Here is a 22052-nt window from a genome sequence, read left to right as displayed (position 1 = left end):
AACAGTTGGGTTACAATGTCCACGATGCATTATTTGGACATTTTTTCTCTAATCTTTTATATGGAAGAAAGCATGACTTAAGACGATTTCAAAACCAAGTAACCGGTTACATTTTATCAATGATTGTACACTATTGTAAAGGAAACCATGTGTTGTTAGCACATACTTTGTAAGGATTTGTGATACAAAATAAGTTAATTTTATTTTACAGCGTAACAAGGACACCTTAAAATAAAGTGTAACCCAAAATAGCAAGTGTGAATTAAATTTTTATTTCCATTAACATTTATTATTGAATCCTGTCATACAATATTGACTACCTGATTACTTGTGCATGGAAGTTGGTTAAAGTAGTTGCAACTTTATGCAATTGCACAGCTTGATGATAACTAAATTACTCAGGTATATTAAAAATAATTATTACAAAATATATATATATATAATCAAAAACTTTATTTTAAAAAAACATGTAAAAATGACATGCTAAAAATAATACATGCTGTATTACCACCGTTAATTGTAAAAATAACATAAAAAAACGTCTCCCCCTGCTGGATCAGTGATCATTAGCTGTCTCAGACTAAGAGGGACAACACTCATGTCATCAAGACTATACACATCTACTCTAAAGTTATCATCTTTGCAGGATGCAGGTGGCACAGTATATTCGTGTGTATGCGCATGCCAACTGAACTGACTTTCCTCTGCAACTTTCCTCATGTCACTTGTCATCAGGCTCTCTGTGCTGATGCTTGGCTGGAAACACCAGGGCCTTTGTCTGCGATAACAAAATAATTCCTTCCTTTTTGAGTGATGGCAGACAACAGCGGAGTGACAGGACCTTCAGCCATGCCTGCCAAAAGAAATATAAAAGAAATGCTTGATTTACTGCAATGAAGGAGAAAACAAGGAAACTAGGTTCTAAAGTTTGTGTACGACTGATGAAAAATGGAATGCACTTTGTGGTAAAGCTTTGAAGCCACTATCAAATGTTTTGTTAATATTCCGTCTGTGCTCTGTACTATACAAGAGAAGAGACTTGATTTTGACTTCAGTCAAGGGAAAGGGTTTTGATGCCTCTTACCTGAAGTAACACAGTGGCGGAAGGACTCTAACAGATTGCTGCTTGAGAACCTGACCACCCCTCTGAAGAACTCCTCTTTGTCACCTAGGGTGTAGTTGTCATTTCCTCTGTACTTTGTCTCAAGCTGAGAAAAACAAAAACAAAACAGAGGATCAATGTACTAAAGCCCATTTATAAACATTAAGGTGTACAGGTGGTTAAAGGAACAGTAAGCAATTTCAAATATGGCTGTTATCAAGGGTTTTCCAGGACTTCAATTTCCAAAAGTTAAATTTAAACTCTTCAAGCAGCACCTTGTACGAACCCTGGTGTTTGATTTGGTGATTTCAAATATCAACAGCGTTTCTCAGAAGTAATTCAAATGACATACATGTAATTATTAGTCACAATTAATGTTAACATATGCTATCTCTTTTTTTAGTTTTAACACAAAAATATTTAACACAATTAGTCAGCATACGTTTTTTCCCTGCCATCCTTTATGCGTTTCGTTATATGATCTTGCTATCATCCATTCAAGCATGATATGACGAAAAAAAATTAAAAATCTGTACTGCCGCACTATGTGAATATGACACGCACAACTAATAAGCACAGAATTCCGCTTCAGACCCCCCCGGCCGCATTGAGTTCTCTTTCATGCTATAACGGAAAAAAACTAGGAAAAAAAAAACTGCAAAACAGACAAAAGTATGACAAAATCCCCACTTTGTCAAGTATTCTCATTAGCACAGTCTTTAATTAGTTAAATAAAGTTGAATGAGTTAAATAAAGTCTAAATGAATGTACAAAGTTGTGAGGACTTTGGAGGTGCGTCAGGTATTAAAGTGACAGCAGCCTAATAAACTTGCTGCTGTGATGTCTGTCATTAATGTAAATTAAAGAACAAAAGATAGAGAAAATCACTCTTAACTGAATCCATTTTAAAGCTTTAATAAGGATTCATCTATAGTTAATTTAAAATGTATGAAGTAAAGACTGTGGGGTGTTCAATAACTATTTAATTTCTGTATTCTGTATATCCTACACTGTAAAAAAAAGTTCCATTAGAACTAGGGATGTCAACGATTAATCGATGATCGATTAATTGTCGATAAGATATTTGATCGATAAGACTTATCGATCATCGATTAAGCAGGGTCACGCGCGTGCGTGCGGCTCAACCGCAAAACGGGAGGAAAAATGAAGCGAGCGTGCCCGAGTTCTATTCGGGACCATTTTACAGCTGGAGTTACACCTTCATCATCATGACTGCAAGTTTGCATGTGCAATCGCAGCCTTTTGTTTTGTGCAAATGTAAGTTGTAATATTGTGTTTATTTTGTGCAGGCCTATCTATAGCTGATTTATCTCATAAGGATGCATTTGGTTAATAATTAATGTTAGAGGCGAGCGGTAGTCAAAGCGTGGGTGATCAGCTTCAGCTTTAGCTCCAACAGCAATGCACAACTAGTAATGACTGATTGGGACTGTCATATTACACAACATTAATGAAAACACTTTTGTAATAAAACATTGTTATTGTTAAGTATTTGGGTTTATTTGCCGTGTGTTTCATTGCGTTGATCCAGGAAGAGCGCGTGCACAACACGAGTCATGCATTCTGACTGGCGCATGTAACTTGTTCCAAGTGCACTTGTGCATTCGCATCAGATTGTGCTGAAGTAATTTGTAATATTAAATGTATTTTGTAACGTTATATATGTGATCAATCATATAGGATGCGTTTCTTTTAGTAAAACGCACTAGCAAATGTCTTCAGTCAGGGATGGCTACCGGTTTTCATTCAGTGCTTTCGGCTTTAGCGCATACAGAGCAATGCATAATAACGATGATTGGGACATTCATATTATATAACAGAAATGAGAACACTATTTTAATAAATGGTTGTAAAGTCATTGGGTTTAGGTGCGTTCAGAGCGTTGTTGCAGGAAGAGCGTGTCTCCCATTCTGAAAATGAATATCAGCAACTCAATTCCAGTTCACTTGTGCATTCGCATCATTTTGTGAAGATATATAATTTGTAATATTTTGTTAACTTTATATAAATCTGATTAATCTCATATAGGAAGCTTTTGGTTGAGTTAAATAACGTGCTAGCAAAGAGCTTCAGTGTAACTTACCGGTGTTGATCAAGCGCATCAGCTTCAGCTCGCGCAGTTCAAACAGCAACGCGTGACTAATAATAACTATGATTGGGACTGTCACATTACATAACATTAATGAAAACAATATTTTAATAAATCGTTTTGAATTAATTGGGTTTAGGTGACGTTTCAGCACGTTGTTCTTGCAAGTGCGTCCACACAATCTGAATAACAGATCTGAGGCCGCGTTCGTGTTGTAGCCTATTACATGTTATATTTAGTTATCAAATAAGTAATTTAATTAAATTATAAATAACATTGACTAATTTTACAATCCCATAGCCCTTTGTTTAGATAAAAAAAAATCCTTCTCATTCATTTGGTGAAGAACATAGCGTTTTGAGCAGCATTGCACATCCTGTCATGCTGTCGGCTATAAGCCACTGCTGTAGACGCATATTTCAGTATTATGGTTAACGATTAATCGATTAATTGATCGTTAATTTAAACGACGATCGATCATGGGAATTTGTGAAAATTGACATCCCTAATTAGATTAATGTACTTTTAGAAAACAATGCATTCTGGGTAATACTTGTTAGATACATTTTTTTTACATTTTAATTTTACAAAATTAATGTGGAAATTAAATGTGAAATTATTACAATATAAAAATATATTAAAAACATTAATTTTAGGTGACAGAAAAATGTGCAGTTAATTAGTATTGTTTTAATCAGTAGACAGCACTAGTAATTATATGAGACAAACAACTGATATTCAATCGAAAGGCGGTTATATAAGATCAGAGGTTTACACACTCACTTTATAGACAGCCGTTTCTAGCTTCGGTATAGATCCGTGTCCAAACGCCTCACAGGCCATCTGATGTCTCATCTCTTCATGTTCCTTGTGTTCTTTTCCAATACAGGGGTCTGTAAAAAGACCAAAACTATTATTTATAATTAAGTTGAAGGATTTATAATGCCTATTCCCCAACAGTACATATTTTACAACAGTATAGTACAGAACCATGTTAAATAACAAATTTTCATTTGCTATTCAACAAACAACACCACTAAAGTTGTAGGTACAAAACATACTGAATAAATACATATTTATCTACGCACTGATTGTCTAGTCTCTGCACTGTTGCATTTCTCACTAATGTAATTTCCATCTAGTCTTAACTTCTGAAGCTCTATGAAGTTTAAAATAGATTAAAAAAGTCATGAAACTGCAGATTTAGAAGATTTAGACCTTTGACTGGATTATTACATTATGGTTATAAACTAGTGTACTTTTGGTGTGTATGCCTTGATTACCGTAAATATCTTGTTAAGGTGAATCCTAAAGCTCATTGTAAATTGCTGCAAGTTTTTCCCTAGCATTTTTGTTGATATCTTAAAGGGTTAGTTGCCAAAATTGTGTCATTAATTACTCACCCTCATGTCATTCCAAACCCGTAAGACCTTCGTTCATCTTTGGAACACACATTAAGATATTTTTGATGAAATCCGAGAGCTCTTGCCTCTTCATAGGAAGCAATTTAATTAAACCACGATACAGTATTATTGCTATAATATAATATTATTAATAATAATATTAATTATTTTTTAAATATCACAATATGCTACTTACTATTATACTCACTTACATAGATGCTTTAACATTTCACATTGAAATCTTCCACCGGCATCTTATCATTCAGCTCATCACTCTCGTGATCAAATTAAATCTGACTCCTGATTTCCGTTGTAAATAGTGCGGCTCTCTCATCTATGGCAGCCGATGATGTGAGCACGTAAGCACCATGACGCATGTGCTAGAACTGCAATGTAAAACAGCATAGGAGACTGACACAGCCCAGAATGAAATTGTTGAATAAAGTCATTATTTTTGTTTGTTTTTGCGCACAAAAAGTTATCATTGCTTTATTAAATTAAGGTTGAACCACTGGAGTCACAGACTATTTTAACAGTTTTTACTACCTTTCTGGACCTTGAAAGTGTTAATTAAATTACTGTTTATGGAGGAGTCAGTTCTTGGATTTAATAAAAAAATATCTTAATTTGTGTTCCGAAGATGAACGATCTTACAAGCTTGGAGTGACATGAGGGTGAGTAATTATTATATATTATATGAGTATATTATTTATTCTGGGTGAACTATGCCTTTAATTATTTGTGGCCTCATCTCATACAAGCTCTACTGACCTGTATTTTTGGAAGATGTCCATTTTTGGTTAACGTTTTTAAAAAAAGCACTGGAATTTATTAAACTATGGCAAAACATATCATAAGCAACATAACTGTATACATTACAATAGACTATACACATGGATCTTCCTGATTTTTCTGCATGTAAAAGACAAATATAAAAACATGTACATACGTGATGGAAGAGCGTTTCTTTCTTGTAGGATCCTTGAGTGAGCATTTGGAAAAACCTATCAGTATATATATGACAAAAAATATTATCAAATAAGCTTAGACTTTATGTAAGAAATATCTGCAAGCATTTGTCAATCTTAGTTGTCAAAAATCAAAATGATCAGATAAACTGTCACTCTCCGTATGGATGCGGGTGGTTAGATCGGCACGATTCAAATAGAGATCACGATTCTGAACAGACAACTTTAACAAAATAACATGCAATTTACTAGAAGTTCTTACAAAATGTTAACTATACACTTTTATCCCAATACTTACTATGATAAAGAGAACAAACCCTACCATTAAAAACTGAAGGTATCTGCTCAATACAACGTGAGCCGAACGAGAGTCACGCACACCAGCAGCAGGAGCCAGATTTCATTCATCATGAGAGCGAGGAGCTGACAGACAAGATGATCGCAGAAGATTTGGTTTCAGAGCAATAGCGCCTATTTAAATGATTTGTCATTGTGGTTTTCATTAAGAATAATGGGCTAATGAACTCACAATTCAAGAAACCCACCCCCAAACAGTCTGGCGCATTGTCAATTTATGCCTATGGAAGCTTAACTTTCATAGGCATTTGTTGAAAACACTTGCATTGCTCCGACCGCATTGCTATGAATGCTTAAGCTGCGGCCATGTGCATTTACATTCTGTGAGTGAGATCCCACCCCTATGAGCAGGTTTAAAACGTGGAAATAGCTCCTACTACTGGGTGTAGCCTCTGGCCAAAAAAGGCTCAGATGACGCAAAATTGCGATAGTTGCGTCATCGGATGCTTTTTCCCCAGACACAAAATACATAAATCTCTCATCTCAGGGGAATATGGGGGTGGGGCACAATCATTTGAATATACTACAGAGATTCTACTGTTATAAAGCGCAATGCTAAATAGCTTTTAAGTAATCACTTTTAAGTAATCCTTTAACTAGTCGAGGTTCTTATAGGATTTAGAAAGTAATTCGTAATAAGTAATTAAAATACTTTTTGGAGAGTGTATAGTAATCAAATTTGACTAATGAAGCAGTAATTAGTAACTAGAAATTCATTACTTTTTTCGAGTAACTTAACCAACACTGCATGAGAAACGATTACAGTGCAACACAAAATGCTATGAAACTCAAAGCTTGTTGACAGACTGTATATGCAATACCTACGGTGGCCCAGTAGTGTAGCTGTTCTAAATTAAACCACAACACAACAAAATCACCAAAATTCAACCGAATCAAGCCACAATAAAACGGAAACGAGCCACAACACAACATGCGTTGTCAAAATTTCTCCTGTTGTCAAAGCAACGCTTCACACTCAAAGCCCCTAAAGAACAGAGGGGCGGGGTGAGCAAAGCTCATTAGCATAAAATGCACATGCACAGAAACGGCTTGGTGAAAACAGAGCTGATTTTCAAGTTTTAATTTAGACACTAAATAATCATATTAACTTGTACAAAAATGGCATTATATGACCCCTTTAAGTGTGTAACCATTGTATATCAACATAAAATATAAATTCAAAATCACCAGGAGTTGTGCACTTTTCATTTTAATATCTCCTTTCATACTATTTTCTGCTTAAAATAATTTCGAACTATAATGACCCAGTGTTTTTTTATGCAAACGCGGTTTTACGTGATTTTTACCACAGGGGTGAAGCACAAAGCTTTTAAGGGAAATAGATTTGCAGATGTTACATCTCAGCCATAAAAACAAGATCTGGACTCATGCCGAATGAGAGAGGGAGGCTGAGCCCATTTTAAGATTTGGCAGCTTTTTAATTCTGTTTTGCAATCTGGTCATCCGATATTTCGATTTCCGGGAATTTTAACAATAGTCCATTTTATAGTTCAAAAACGTTAGTCCAATTTATCCCACGGGACATCTTGTTTCTTTTCCCAAATCTTCACTCGCGGCGCACTTTTTGCAGGGAATTAAACGTTTCTTCCTTTCTTTGCTTTCGTTTTTGTCTACTACACCCGTTCACATCTTTTACTGTGGTAAAGTAGAAAACACTGTAGGACGAAATATTATTTAACACAGTTTGTGCTTGTTATTAGACTTGAGGCGCGTCAAGTTTATTTGAATAGCGCAGTTCACGTGCACCCAGCGGTTTTACTTTCGTTTTCTCTGGCAGTGAATAATCAAACATAGCCTAAATGTCTTGACCCTGTGGAAGATTAAAATTCGCTCTTCAGACGTTTTATATATATCTGGAATACAGTACAGTATTTAAAATAGCATATATGCATTAGTAATACTCTCAATTTAATTTATAGAGAAAACTATACAAAAAGATTAATGTGTGTGTGGCACTCACAACGCGCAAGAGAGGGGGCGCGGCGCCACGCCTGTTGCACGTCTTTTTTTGTTTTTTTGTATATCATGTTTTTTTGTATATCATGGGTTTAAAAGCGGTTTAAAAAAAAAAATCCATACCGTCCCAGCCCTAATTATAGCTGCATATTTATACTCGTGAATACTTTTACTCGCCATCATGGCGCTTGATGCCTAAGTGAAAATCTGCCAATTCCACCATGCAGTTGAAACGTATAATTTGTATGAATTAGAATGACTTTTTTAACATTTAAAAACACGTTAAAATTCCACATCTTGGATGTATTAAAATAACTGACTCAATAATGCACAACACTGGAATTGGAACATTTAAACAACAACAGGAATTGGCAGATGTTCCCTTGGGCATCAAGCACCGTGATAGCGAGTAAAAATGTTTTCGAGTATAAATATGCAGCTATAATGCATGTAGGTGATTTTGAATTGATATTTCATATTCGATATACAATGGTTACACACTTTAACGTAGTGTTTATATATTTGTAAGACTGGCCAATCTATAGAACAATGGCAAGGAAAACTTTGAAGAAAACGATAACTTTATTGCACTCCGAAAGCCCCCTTGTGGTCGGAAGCATTTCTGTTTTGTTTTGGAGATTTCGTTGTGTTATGGCTTGTTTCCATTGTTTTGTGGCGATTTCGCTGTGTTGTGATTTAATTTAGTACAGCTGCACTACTGGGCCACCGTTAATACCAAATGCACATTTGTATAAATCCGAATCATGAATCAATACGCTGATCCATTACTGTTTGAATCGTTATTTAAGGTTTGAAAACAAACGTGGAAAAGAAGACAATGCGGAAGTTGTAGTTTTTGTTATTTTTGTACCAAAATGTATTTTCGATGCTTCAAGAGATTCTAATTAAAGCTACACTGTGTAACTTTTTTAGTTTATTCTTAGCTAAAATCACTTAGTTCTTTCAAAAATATATGTACTCATTAATGTATATTTACTTCTTTCAAGTAATAATGTATTCTCGTAATTTTATAATATACCATTGAAAATACATAAGTGTTGAGGGTTCGGATGGCGGTCGCCATGTTGCTCCTCCATCTTGAAAGTACATTTGCCAAAGAGGGACACACCCGTAAATTCAAGCTTCGCTTTTCGCGTTTTTACACTCGATGGCACCGTGTCGAATGTGAAGAGGAGGATTGCTTGAGGCTGCTATATGACTATATGATGATGGAGGATCACTCTTAAGCCCCTTTCACACGGCACGTCGGACCCGCAATATTCCCGGAACATTGCCAAGTCGCCTTCTGTGTGAAAGCAACCACGTCCCGGAATTGATTACCGAATTCGACTCGGGTCGGGGACCTAGTAACATTGCGGGATATGTATCAGAGTCGCCAAGGAAGCGGAAAAGAGAATTAAGACGGCAACGCAACGGGCAAATCAACAAGACAAAAGTAAATATTGGAGTGGCCTTTCCAAGATGGAAAGAGCTTATGAGGAGCAACGATTTTTAAAAGAACGCCGACGTTTCCTGCTTTCTTCTCAACAGGTAATATTAATTCAGCCTATTTGTGTATATTGGATGTTTTATTGTTGCTTGGCTAATTATATCATGGTGTGCTGTGCATAACACTAGAACGATGTCTAGGATAGTTTTCCTCGCGTCAATGATGAAAAAGTATTGTTTACCTTATAACATAAATCCGTGTTCTATGACGGATAACATGAGATTAATATTTTAATTGCATTATAATTTGTTTGCCTTACGCTAGTGGTGTTGTACAATATACAGAATAATGATAGCACTGATAAAAGTTACTTTACTAAGAGCTTACATTCGTCTGGGAACCTGATGATGTTAGCAATGAACTGGTTAAAAATAACGAAAACGTAAAACTATTATTCATTTTACATAGATTAATTTGATCATAGATCACTTGGTAAATTAAATAACTGCAAATTATAATAGTTTTCAAAAATTACCTCATCACTTGAGTTGAAGCAACACTCACCGAAGAGGTCGAACTGAAAGCCATGACTAAATCGGCCACCGTAGGAGTTGAAACGAAATCGAAATTGAGAGGAGCAGAAACTATTATACACTGGATGGTCATATACCTTTTCACCACTAGATGGGAGAAAATATCACACAGTGTAGCTTTAACTAACTGATGTCACATATGGACTACTTTGATGATGTTTTTATTACCTTTCTGGACATGGACAGTAAAGTGTGCATACACTTGGATACGCTCTCGGACTAAGTATAAAATATCTTAAACAGTGTTCCGAAGATGAACGGAGGTCTTATGGGTGTGGAACAACATTAGGGTGCGTCATTAATGACATCAATTTCATTTTTGGGTGAACTAACCCATTAACCACCACAGGTTACAATGTAAAAAGACTTCAAGGTGTTCACCCAAAAATGAAAGTTAGCCTATGATTTACTCACCCTCGAGTCATCCTATGTGTATATAAAATTCTTCTTTCAGACGATTACAATCGAAGTCCAGGCTAATCCAAGCTTTTTAATGGCAGTAGTTGTAGCTCTGTTTTTGAAGTCCATAAAAAATGCACCGTCAAATAACTGCTCCACATAGCTCCTGGGGGTTAATAAAGGCCTTCTGAAGCAAATCGATGAGTTTGTGTAAAAAAATATTTATATTTCAAATGTATATTTAAAGTTATTCAAAATAATTTAAAGTTTTGGCCGATTGTCTTCCGTATTAAATTTATGGGAAAAGTGTTAAAGTGCCTCCGGTCGTTAGATGTAGTGTAAGCATCTTGAATTGCGAGAATGCACTTTCAAACACTTTTTCAACGGAAGGCGGTTAGCCACAGCTTTAAGTTTTAAATATGGACATTTTTCTCACACATAGGCATCGATTCGCTTCAGAAGCCCCCAGAGCCGTGTGGACCACATTGGACTTCAAAAACAGAGCTTCAACTAACTGCAATTATAATGCTTGGATTAGCCAGGACTTTTTAAATATTGATATATAAATATAAACTTTTTAAATAACTTTTTAAATAAAATGTGTATAATTTAAATATAAAAAGAAGATTGTCATTTACACCTAGGATGATTTAAGCTTGAGTAAATCATGGGCTGGGATATTTGATTTTTGAGTGAACTATGCCTTTCAGCTAGCCTGACAAGCCAGACCCACATCAAGATGTTTGGTCTGGAAACTCACCATTGACAGGGCTCAATCCGAGGGGCGGGATAAACGATTGTCTTTCAAACTCCCTCTGCACGGCGTGCACGCAATTGGATAGAGCTACAACCAACCAGAGCAACGAAGGTGAAGCAGAGCTCGTTGACAGATTAAACTTTCTACGTATCCGGTCGGCAAAACTCCGAACACATCTTCCCTTCTTAAAGGGGTACTTCAAAGGGGCTGGGAAAATGAATCTGTATTTAAACTGGGTCCTCAATGTAGTAGAAATGTGAAATTAATTTTGAATTTGGCGCCTTCTAGACTGAGAAAAGACAGAAAATGTATTTTTGTCTCATGGGGATGAAAGACTACAATTCCCAGAATGCTTCACTGCCCTACGAGGCCACTCCCAAAGCCACCTACTTGATTACTGTGACTGAGTTGGAGAAGACTGTGTCTGTTCAATATAATGAGTGAGTCGCCGCGCGAGTATCACAGCACTGAGCACTAACTGCAGGAGTCAGATAAATGAGCTGATGAGCTCTCGTGATGAGAGCTGAGGTAATCGCGACTACACTCATGGCATACATTCACAACGCGAGTTCAGTCTGGCGCGTTTCAGTTCATGCCTTTGCAAGCTAAACTTTTTTATAGAAATTAATTTGAGAAGTTAAAACACTTACATTGCTCACCATAGCTCCGTTTAAATGAGTGCCTGTAGCTGCGAGCTGAGTGCTGTAACAGGGTATATGCAGGAATCCTGAAGTTAATTTCAAGACCTTTTTAAGACTTTTTAAAGACCTTCTCAAAATATTTTAAGACCTCATCGCACTTCAAGTTCTAATCGGCAACAAACCTTTAATAAACAGTTTAAAATCTCTATCATAGGCCAATTTTGTATAGTTTATATTGCATATCTGTTTTACAACGTATGGAGGGCGACACATTACCTAACTGCGCATTTCGCAAAATACATGACGTCACCCGTAGACAGCACTCGCCAGGGATGGAAATTAACTTTTTTCAAAGTCTACCACTCAATGTTTTTACCAGCCACTTTTTTGTTTTTAACAAATTAATACTACAAGCTCTACAATACTTAAGTAGTTTATTTAATCTCAAGTCTCAATGAAATACTGACATTTTCACAAAGATTTGTGGTCTTTTATGGCTTCCAGTTTTATGGTTTTTAGTCCCCAGAATGAAACTAATAGTTTTGGCATCTTTGAAGCATGTTGACAACATACCGAGCAGAACATTGTCAGTAGGGATGCAACGAAATCAAAATTCTTGGCCAAAACAAAAAAGAAGAAACCAAAGGCGAAAACCGAAAAATAAAATTCAAACTAGAATGTTTAACTCGACCTCACTCATGTCTACATTAAATAATAATGCACAGGCCTAATGGCCTGCAGAAAGGTACAGAAATTGAATAAAGTAATCAAATGTAAAATAAGTGCATATTTAACTGTTTAAATGAAAGATTCATCCTTATTAAACTTACAAAAGCCATTCAATCAAGAGCAGTGTTTAATGTCAAACTAAATATAAGGACATCACTCAGGCAGCAGTAAAGGCTACTGCGCCTTTAAGATCTGATGCAGGGATATGCTCGTCTTTCTCGACTGTGCATACTATACAGTTCACTTAAGGCGTATTCAGACTATGTCTGCTTGGATACTCAAGATGGACATGTTGACACTTCTTGTGTGAGTTTGTCCGTTTTAAGCGCAAGACTTGAAAGAAAACTCAATATTTGCGCGCTGTGAGACGAGCGCGCGCTCTCGGATGATGCACAGCGTCAGATCTTCTCTCAGAGCACGCGCTCTTACAGCACGTCTTCACGCAAGTGATGACGGAGAAAACGACTGGTCATATGCACACATACGGCAGCACTCGCATCCATTGAACAAAGTTTACAAAGAGGTGAAACAGCTCGGTAGGTGAAGCGAGTTTACCGCCACAACTCAAAATCAGCCGCATTTGGCTGGTGGCGGTGCTAATGTCCATCCCTGGCGCGCGCGCTCCGAGCCGATCTCAGACTGAGCGCCCCGTTGTTTTTTAATACTTATGGGGATGAAAATAAATATATTCATAAATACTTTTTTGAGTCAAACTCTTTTGACAAAGCTTGAACAAAATACTTTCAAAATTTAAGACTTTATAAAGCCGTGATAAGACTTTTTAATACTTTATAAGGGTCTTAAATTTCAAAACATGCGGAAATGGCTCCCTCTGGTGGCTGTAGTCTTTAGCCTTTGGCCAAACATTCCTCCTATGATGCAAATATTGTCAATTTGCATCATAGGAGGAATTTTTCCAGAAATAAAATGCATAAATCTCGTCTCGGGGATATGAGGGGGGAAAGCACAATCATTTGAACATACTCCAGGGTTTCTACTGATATAAAGCCATATGCTAATCGCTGAAGTAACCCTTTAAGAATGACTTCAGTGCCGTTCTTTGTTCTTTTCTCAATTAAAAGCTTAACTCCAAGTCTTCCAGAGTTGCGGTCAAAGCTGATTCGAAAGAACACCATTCACCAGTTTCTGTGTTTACTAGAAGCACGCGCAACTCGCCGTCATTATATTAAGCCCTGCCTACCGACTCTATACACGATGTGATTGGCCCAACAAGAGTTTGGCGTTTACAGCTCAGAAGTGAATTGAGAGTTGCTAGACGACACTCGCGGCAAATTAGATTTGGTGCGGCTACCTTTCAGCATTAATTTCAACATATATGTTAAAACAAAATATTTTCAGCAATAGATAAAGGCTTAAAGCAGTTTGGAATTGTTTTTCTTTGCGGAAGCTTTGTGTAGGAGCTAATACAAAATTTAAACTCAGCATATTGCAATACCCTTACATTTAGGCTATTAAACCCAGAGCATATTTCATTTAATCGCAGTGTTTGTGAATTCACAATAGTACAATGCTGTTATATTTTAAATGGTTTTAATACATTGTGTAGGCTTAGAAAGTGGTCTAATAATGCGGTTGAAGGATTCTCGTCCGTGGAATGGGCCACTTCCAGCGTTTTCTGGTTACTCGACACCAGCAAAATTACAATCGAGGATTTTGTAAAACCGCGTACTCAAAGTTTTTCAAGGAATCGTGACAGCCTTAAAATCAATAGATCAGCAAGCCATATAAAAATTACTAATATGATGATTTGACCCAGAAGCTGCCAGTTGGAGTGTCCTGATGGGGTTACCTGTTGATAACGTCTCAGAAGCAAGTCCCTCATTGCAGTGAGACTTTTGGTGCTCAGGTGGCCATCCTTTATAGAGCCATGTTTTGTGGCTATTACTAATGCCTAGGAAAGTGAATAAACAACACTGAGATTTTATTTTTTGCATGGGAAAATTTTAAGGATTAAACCTGTCAAGTATTAAGCTGCATCAGCATCTGGTTATACATTACAAATTTAAATAAGTTATCCTAAAACAGTATGTCACACCAAATAAGATGGCAAAGGAAGCAAAATGGAAATGGATCAAAAGTCACCTGACATAGAAAGATCTTGTGTTTGGCCATGAGGTTGGATATGAACACATAGGAAGTGTGCAGATGGTGCACAACATAAGTTGGCTTAAGGTGGTTTGGTTTGCTGAAGTTGTCTCCCCAGGCAATTCGAATCCATATAGCCTCATCCTCATGTTTCTTCATCTTAATGGAAATCTTGAAAAGTAAAATCAAAAGATTCTAATTAACAAGACTACTGAGTGTTATGCTATTTAGAAAAATATATATTTGAAAGCTTGAATGCCAAATTAATTTTTGTAATTACATGCCGAATGACCCCATGCAAATGTGCTTTAAACTGCTCTTTAAACTGTGTCAATTCTACACAAATGGCATCATCTGTAGAGAAAAGGAAAAAAAAATGATTTCAGACAATTATTTATGTATCTAAACAAGTACTCAAAACAACCGGGATAGTTCACCAAAAAGTGAAAAGGCTGTCATTAATTACTCACCCTCATGTCATTCCAAACCCGCAAGACCTTTGTTAATCTTCGGAACACAAATTAAGATATTTTTAAAATCAGAGATCTCTGGCTCCTCGTAGATAGCAATTTAATAACCACTTTCAGGGTCCAGAAAGGTGGTAAAGACATACCATGTGAAAACCTAGTCCAGTGGTTAATCCGTTCTCTGATGAAGCGCTTTGAAAGAACTGCACTGTGTTTACTATGTTAAGAGAGTAGGAGACTGGCACAGATGAGAATACATTTTTGACCAAAATCGTTATTTAAAAAAATATATATATTTTATTGGGGTGGAGGTGTGTGTGTATTTAAGTAGGGCTAGGCAATATGGAGCAAAACATATATCTCGATATCTTTACAGGAAAAATAACCCCCCAAAAACTACAGCAAAAACAAATATGCCAAATACCACAAATTCTTCCTTTTTTTTTTATTGAAGTGCAAAGAGGTAGTCAGTTCATAAAGGAACAAAGTGCTTTTGTGACATTTAAACAAAAGCAAGAGGCGGGAGGCGCGCGAGCCCAGCCCCAGCGAGTCGAGCAATGCACAGAGGAGGCAAAACAAGCAAATTGGCGGAATCAGAATGCAATATAAACAATATTGATATAGATATATTTTAAATATCGAGATATCGCCCACCCCTAGTTTTAAGCACAAAAAGCATTCACATCGCTTCATAAAAGTAAGGTTGAACCACTGTGTTCACATGGACTACTTTAACAATGTCTTTACTACCGTTCTGGGCCTTGAAAGTGATAATTAAACAGCTGTCTATGGAGGGATCCGAGAGCTTAGATTTCATCAAAAATATCTTTGTTCTAAAGATGCACAAAGGTCTCACGGGTTTGCTTTGGAACGAAATGAAGGTGAATATTTACTGACACAATTTTCATTTTTGAGGGAACGAACCCCTTATTTAACTCCTTATTGCTCTATGCGCATTCCTTCAAAATCAATTTAACAATAATAAGCATACATAAAACCTGTTACCTTGTGGCTCAGTAAGCTGATGTGCATGCCAGGTGCCTTGATCAGGGTTTTCTATATGATCTAATGGGAAATAAAGTCAAATTTAGGTATGAGGCCTAGCATTAGGTAATTACATTACAAATGGTAATTTAAAGGGGTCATGAACTGCATTTAATTTTTCTTATTTTATATTTCCTGAGGTGCACTTATATTATTATGAATTTTACATCAAAATGTTATAATTTAAAAATAAAAGGCTATTTTCGACCCTCATTTTAGCCCTCTGATTTAAACTCTATTTGAAGGGGCGTGTCTTCAAAAAAAAGTTAGTGATGCAATATATTGCCCATTATGTTTTACTCATTTAACATTTTACTCGATTGTGCTTTCATGTTTTCCGTGACAGAGTCAAGAGTGGTTCTCGGGCAGTTCCTTCATACACAGAGTGGTCATCGACACGTGAAAAAAAGGCACCATTTGAGGAGTTATACTGTTTTCCTGACAACCACTGACATTTTGGAAGAATAAGCCCAAATGGACTATTTCAAAGCCACAATGAAATCCTCTGTTCCGGTGAACATGTAAATGTCATCGCAGATTGACGAGTGTTAAAGCTGTTTCACAAGGGAAAATGTTTATTTACTTTTTTTTAATTTTATTTAGGATAATATTTTCTTTATCCTTAATTTCCATGATCTAAAGAATTAAAAGGTTTTCATTTGAAAGCGTGTAGGTCTACTTGCATTATTATGTTTATATTAGGATTATATATTCAGTGGCATAAAACTGTCTTAAAATGACAATAATATTGTTTATTGCAATTATTTCTGTGACGAAATATCGCAAAACAAAAAGTAATTATCGTGACAGGTCTACGTGTGGAACTCTTTCCTTTTTTTTTTTACTGTGTTTTTATTATTACAGCATTAAAAGGTTGCAACGAGAAACATTATAGCCGATGACAGACATGTCTGTTGAGCGCACGAATGCAGTGAACTCGATTTCTGCTCTCATGAAGATTTTCATAATAACGAACAGTTCAAACATGATGTAAAAAATTGTAGACAGCTTCATTGATTATAATCGAGGCTTTGGTGGAGTCCAGAACTGATAAACTCGCTCCATGAAATTAACAGCTCTAGCGATTAGAAAGGGATGGTTCTTTGATTGCTTTCTGTATATTTATTGAATCACAATTTAAATTATTTTTATGCTACTAAAAGAGAAACAATGTGAAGATACTGGCTTGATATACTTAGAAACAATCTATCCCCATTTCATAAAACATTGTATGTTATATTGAGATTAAAACTAAGTCTTCCTCTGATTCATAGTCATGTCCCGCTAATGTTCTCTCACTATACTGTAACTTTAGAAACAGGCCACAAGAGGCAAAACTATTCAAATGATAGTCAAACTGATAAACACAATATTAACAGGGCCAAATACATGATGATGAAGAAGTAGGCATTGATTTGATTCTGCAGAGACAGAATGTTAGATCGGATGATATCTCCATGTCTGAAATATCAAATCAAATAATGACGTTTCACTATTATAGTATCTTGGACCACTTGAAAGTGTCACCTGTAGAAATCTAGTAAAAATGGCTAGTAACACTGACTGACAAGAATCTAAAGGTGCCCTAGAATGATTTGAAACAATATTTTAAATTATTCTCTAATATCTAAATAGAGGGTATGTGGCTTATTTAGGTCAAAAATTGTCCAGATGCGGTTTTACAGGTCCATTTACAACCCTAGAAATTGTCCCTAGGATGTAATGCTCTGTTTTTGAATTATTAGGAAGGGTCATAAATATTAATCGGAGTTCTGCTCTGATTGGCTGTTTTACTGCACTGCTGCTCAATGACAGCTAACACATCTATACCATCCATCATGGCAACGATAGCTTCTCAACTTTGAATCACGAACTGAACTGGGTAGCGAGTTAATATATTGTTTGTACAGTAACGTTACAGCAGACAGTAGAGTACTGATTTAAAAGTCGATTTATTTAGCCAAACAAAGTAATGTAGAAGCCACTCAAAACAGTCAGTGTCATGTTTACTACTCACCCGCTGCAAAATAATCATACTTCAGTTATCAAAAATGTATTTTAACAAATTGACTAGAAGCCTTGTCAAATGACTATTGTTTCAACTTAGATGGTGAAGAAGGTGACGGTAGCTACAAGGATCGAGTGAGCGATCTGTAAGCAACTAAACAGTAGTAGTTTCTGAGTTATGTGTTAATGATAAAATATAGGCTAATTTAGATTTTAGTCCGTCAAAAGGGATCGACATACGTATCTACTGTTGGATTTTATGACAACACTGGCCTTGATGCCCAAAGTGCCCTTTTTGTCAAGGCAAAAAAAACAACACTATTATATATATATATATATATATATATATATATATATATATATATATATATATATATATATATATATATATATATATATATATGTGTATATATATATATATATATATATATGTGTGTATATATATATATATATATATATATATATATATATATATATAATTAAAGGCCCTTTTGTGAAGGCCTGCCCTAAAATTAAATAAATTAAACAATAAAATGAATCACATGATGATGACCTTTCACCTGACGACCTCATCTCTCACGCGCCAGTGGAGAGTGGACTGAGAAGCGGATTCTTCAATACAGCGGTAACGTTAAGTGTTGTTCTCAGCGAAGTGTTTGTTTAGTTAGTATTATTATTAAATTATTTGTTATCATTTTACGACGTGGAGAGAGCATGGAGCTGTTGTTTATATTGCTGTTTCCTGTATGTGTAGCTTGTAGAAGTAACGTTAATGTTAGTTTGCTGTTAGAGGGAGAAAAGATTCACGGGCATACAGTTACACCGTCTTGTCTTTGTTATTTTACTAAAAAGTATATATACTTTAACCTATTATTTTTATTCCAGTATTTATTTAAAAAACACTGGTAAAGGCTTATACTGATTTTTCATCCTCTGAATTAGCCTATATCTGTTTTTTATTATCATTAAAAATATAACGTTATATAAATTCAGAACAGGTTTCAATCATGTTCATGCCAATAATGTTCATCACAGAGAAAAGTGTAGTTTATTTGTGCAGTTCAGAAAGGTTACTATTACGTTTTCTGTCTAAAAGGCCACCGGTAAATATAACATTTATTATAATAGGTTTATATAAAGATTGTTTTTAAGTTCACTTAAATTAATTGTTTTTTTAAAGCCTGATAAATATTGAAATTGGTAGCCTTCATTTTTACTGTAATGCAATGTCATAATGTTTCATAGAGACATTAGTATCAGTGATACTGGCCTTCATTCATAAAAAGATGCCAATACAGCACATATTTACTATATGTTGTCTTTAAATTGTTTCTACATTAATTTGGAAAGTGACTGAAATTATTACAATATCAAAATATAATTTTAGCACTAATTTTAATATGAAAAAAAAAAGTTTTTCTGTAACAGTAGTGTTTACAACAGAAAAATCACTATAGCCTGTAAACTCAATAATATATCTCTGGAAATAATACTTTATTTTTATTTTTAATTTATTATTAAAAATATTGATGTCAACGTGTCATGTCAGTCTGACGCACACCCCTTCAAGTAAAGTGTTAGCGCTTGTTTTAATGTCTATAGTCTCAGATATACTCCAGCAGTATCAGCAGCAACAACAACAGCAAAGGCAGCAAACCCACTAAAGGACTTATTTAGGAATTTAAGATTAAGATTTTACCAGAAAAGGTTTTAGAAGTTAATGTTAAAAATCTTGTTTAATATTGCTTTTTTTTTTTTGCTTGGTTTTTATTTTTATTGCATAAATGTAACTCTTCTATATTTGTAATTCAGTTTTTGCCATGAAAATAGCCACAGATACTGACATGACGTTAAATAAAATTATTCTGTACTGTACGTAACGGACCACGTTGATTTTGAATAATGACCATGTCCTACCTACAGTTTACTGTAACAGCTGTTCTTTACTATTCTGTATAACAGAATCATTAGTATAACAGTTTCTAATCCCAGAGTTATTAATCGTTTTTTTTTTTTACTTTTAAAATATGTTTTTAACTTTTGACCTTTTAAAGGTTTCTTTTCAAAACTGTATCACAGCATTTGCTGCCATATCAATACAGAAACATCTGTATTGAAACGCGTATAAGAAAGGAATGCGTCACAATATATTGCTGTATTGATGTTTTGAGCACAGCCCGATTAAAAGCCTTGTTCCATGTGCCCCTTTTATACTTTGAGCACCTGCCCCTCCAAGGGTCTCTGCACGGCCCTGGCTCTATCACGCTGATGTAAGTTCAAGTGTTTGTTTTTTAAAATAAGTTTGGTTTTAGTTAGTTATTGGATGCTATAAAAATGGGGGATTTGACGTCATGATTGACAGCTGAGACTGAACAGTTCTTTGAGAAAAGTAGTCACTGAGGTACCAATGTCACTTTTTTTCAGGAGGAGATTGGAGATTAAAAGGATGGCTCACCCAAAACTGAAAATGTGATGTTTATCTGCTTACCCCCAGGGCATCCAAGATGTAGGTGTGTTTGTTTCTTCAGTAGAACACAAATGAAGATTTTTAACTCCAAACATTGCTGTTTGCCAGTCGTATATTGCATGTCAATGGGGTCTCAATTTGATGAGTAAAAACACGACAATCGTATCCATATTAAACCCTGTGGCTCATTGCAACACATTGATGTCTTAAGACAGGAAACGATCGGTTTCTGCGAGAAACATCAAACTATCATTTTTGTGTCAACTATCCCTTTCATTTCTACATATCCATACCCAACAAAGAAGTTGAGTTCTGCAATAACCTCTATGTCTAAGGATAAAATAAATTCCCATTATCTCAATTCATGACCACTTTAAATACTAATACATGTTTAAAGGAAAAAAAGGCCATTTCAGATTTCACTCACAGATCATTTCCAAATTAGTGATGTGCTTGAGGCTAAGTCTGTTCTCCTGAGAGAGAGAGAGAGAGAGAGAGAGAGAGAGAGAGAGAGAGAGAGAGAGAGAGAGAGAGAGAGAGAGATCAATAATTTGTTAGTCACGCTAATGTACATCTAACTTGCCTGTGTACCTGTGCGTCGTACTGTTTTGGCTAGACCAGGGTTATATATTGATATTATAACGTGTTACGTTATTTTTTCAAGTATGGACATCAGTATCAATAACACGGAAATATAAAATAAAGACGTTAACTGTAGTATCATATTCAATGTTTTAAATATGAAATCATTATTTAAAGCATGTATCTCACCTCACAGAAGTTGATGACATGTTCAACTATCATCCATTTGGGTCTCGTGTAATCCAGAGCGCGCAGCTGATCTGCTGATAAACAATTCCATTTCCTCAGAAGGTTTTCTAGACTTCTGTTAGGTATTCTCCGGATTGTGCGATACAGAACGGACCTGGCTTGTGCGTCCATCGTGTGGACAAAATGTGTTTTCGGTAAAAGTTAATATAACATCATCATATCGTTGTTCAAAACAAACCGCCAGAAATCAAATCCATATCTGAACCGGAAGTTCCGGTCAACAGCAGGCGGGTAATGACATAAAAGTCTGTCATGTGCATTTATATTTGTCCATTTTTGTCTAAAATGGTCATGTCTAAATTGTCGTACTTACGAGTCATTGCGAATGTTGACGACGCCGTTTAGTTTGTGCGCTTTTAGTGTTCTGTTCAGAAAGAAAAACCATGAAGCTAGTCAGAAAACACTTATTTTAGCTGTGCGATCAAACTACATTTCCCATGATTATCTGCGGCACTAACTTACAATATAAAGATAAAGCATCAGTTACACATCTAATGTACATTATTTGCTCATGGTTGTGTTGCATTAACTCCCTATTTTGTTGTTAGATTAAAATTTTAAATTGTGCACAGAGTCATATCGTTCTTATTAAATGGCCAACTGACTAGCAATTCACAGATTTGTTATTGAAGCCATATGTATAG

The 22052-nt window shown here is 35.6% G+C and overlaps 1 protein-coding gene across 1 annotated transcript; it reads right to left on the bottom strand.

The window, feature by feature from the left end:
• Positions 1-439: 439 nt before the first annotated feature.
• cenpn (centromere protein N) lies at positions 440-21627 on the bottom strand. Its single transcript, XM_067419337.1, has 10 exons — positions 21349-21627; positions 21005-21050; positions 16065-16124; positions 14873-14946; positions 14590-14763; positions 14297-14398; positions 5565-5619; positions 3996-4105; positions 1085-1208; positions 440-853 (listed from the first exon to the last, which is right to left on the bottom strand). Exons 1-10 carry the CDS (start codon positions 21517-21519, stop codon positions 732-734), a joined length of 1038 nt encoding a protein of 345 aa, XP_067275438.1. The 5' UTR covers positions 21520-21627; the 3' UTR covers positions 440-731.
• Between the last annotated feature and the right edge of the window lie 425 nt (positions 21628-22052).

Source organism: Pseudorasbora parva, chromosome 16 (genome assembly GCF_024679245.1).
Source record: "Pseudorasbora parva isolate DD20220531a chromosome 16, ASM2467924v1, whole genome shotgun sequence".
NCBI lineage: Eukaryota > Metazoa > Chordata > Actinopteri > Cypriniformes > Gobionidae > Pseudorasbora > Pseudorasbora parva.
The sequence above is the reverse complement of the archived record's forward strand: the minus strand, read 5'-3'. Positions and strand labels throughout refer to the sequence as shown.

Coding starts and splice junctions, on each gene's coding strand:
- cenpn (XM_067419337.1), bottom strand. CDS start 21,519: ATGGACGCACAAGCCAGGTCCGTTCTGTATCGCACAATCCGGAGAATA. Junction 1,209..3,995: donor TAGAAACGGCTGTCTATAAA/GTGAGTGTGTAA, acceptor TGTTTTTCTCAG/CTTGAGACAAAGTACAGAGG. Junction 854..1,084: donor CCGCCACTGTGTTACTTCAG/GTAAGAGGCATC, acceptor TTCTTTTGGCAG/GCATGGCTGAAGGTCCTGTC.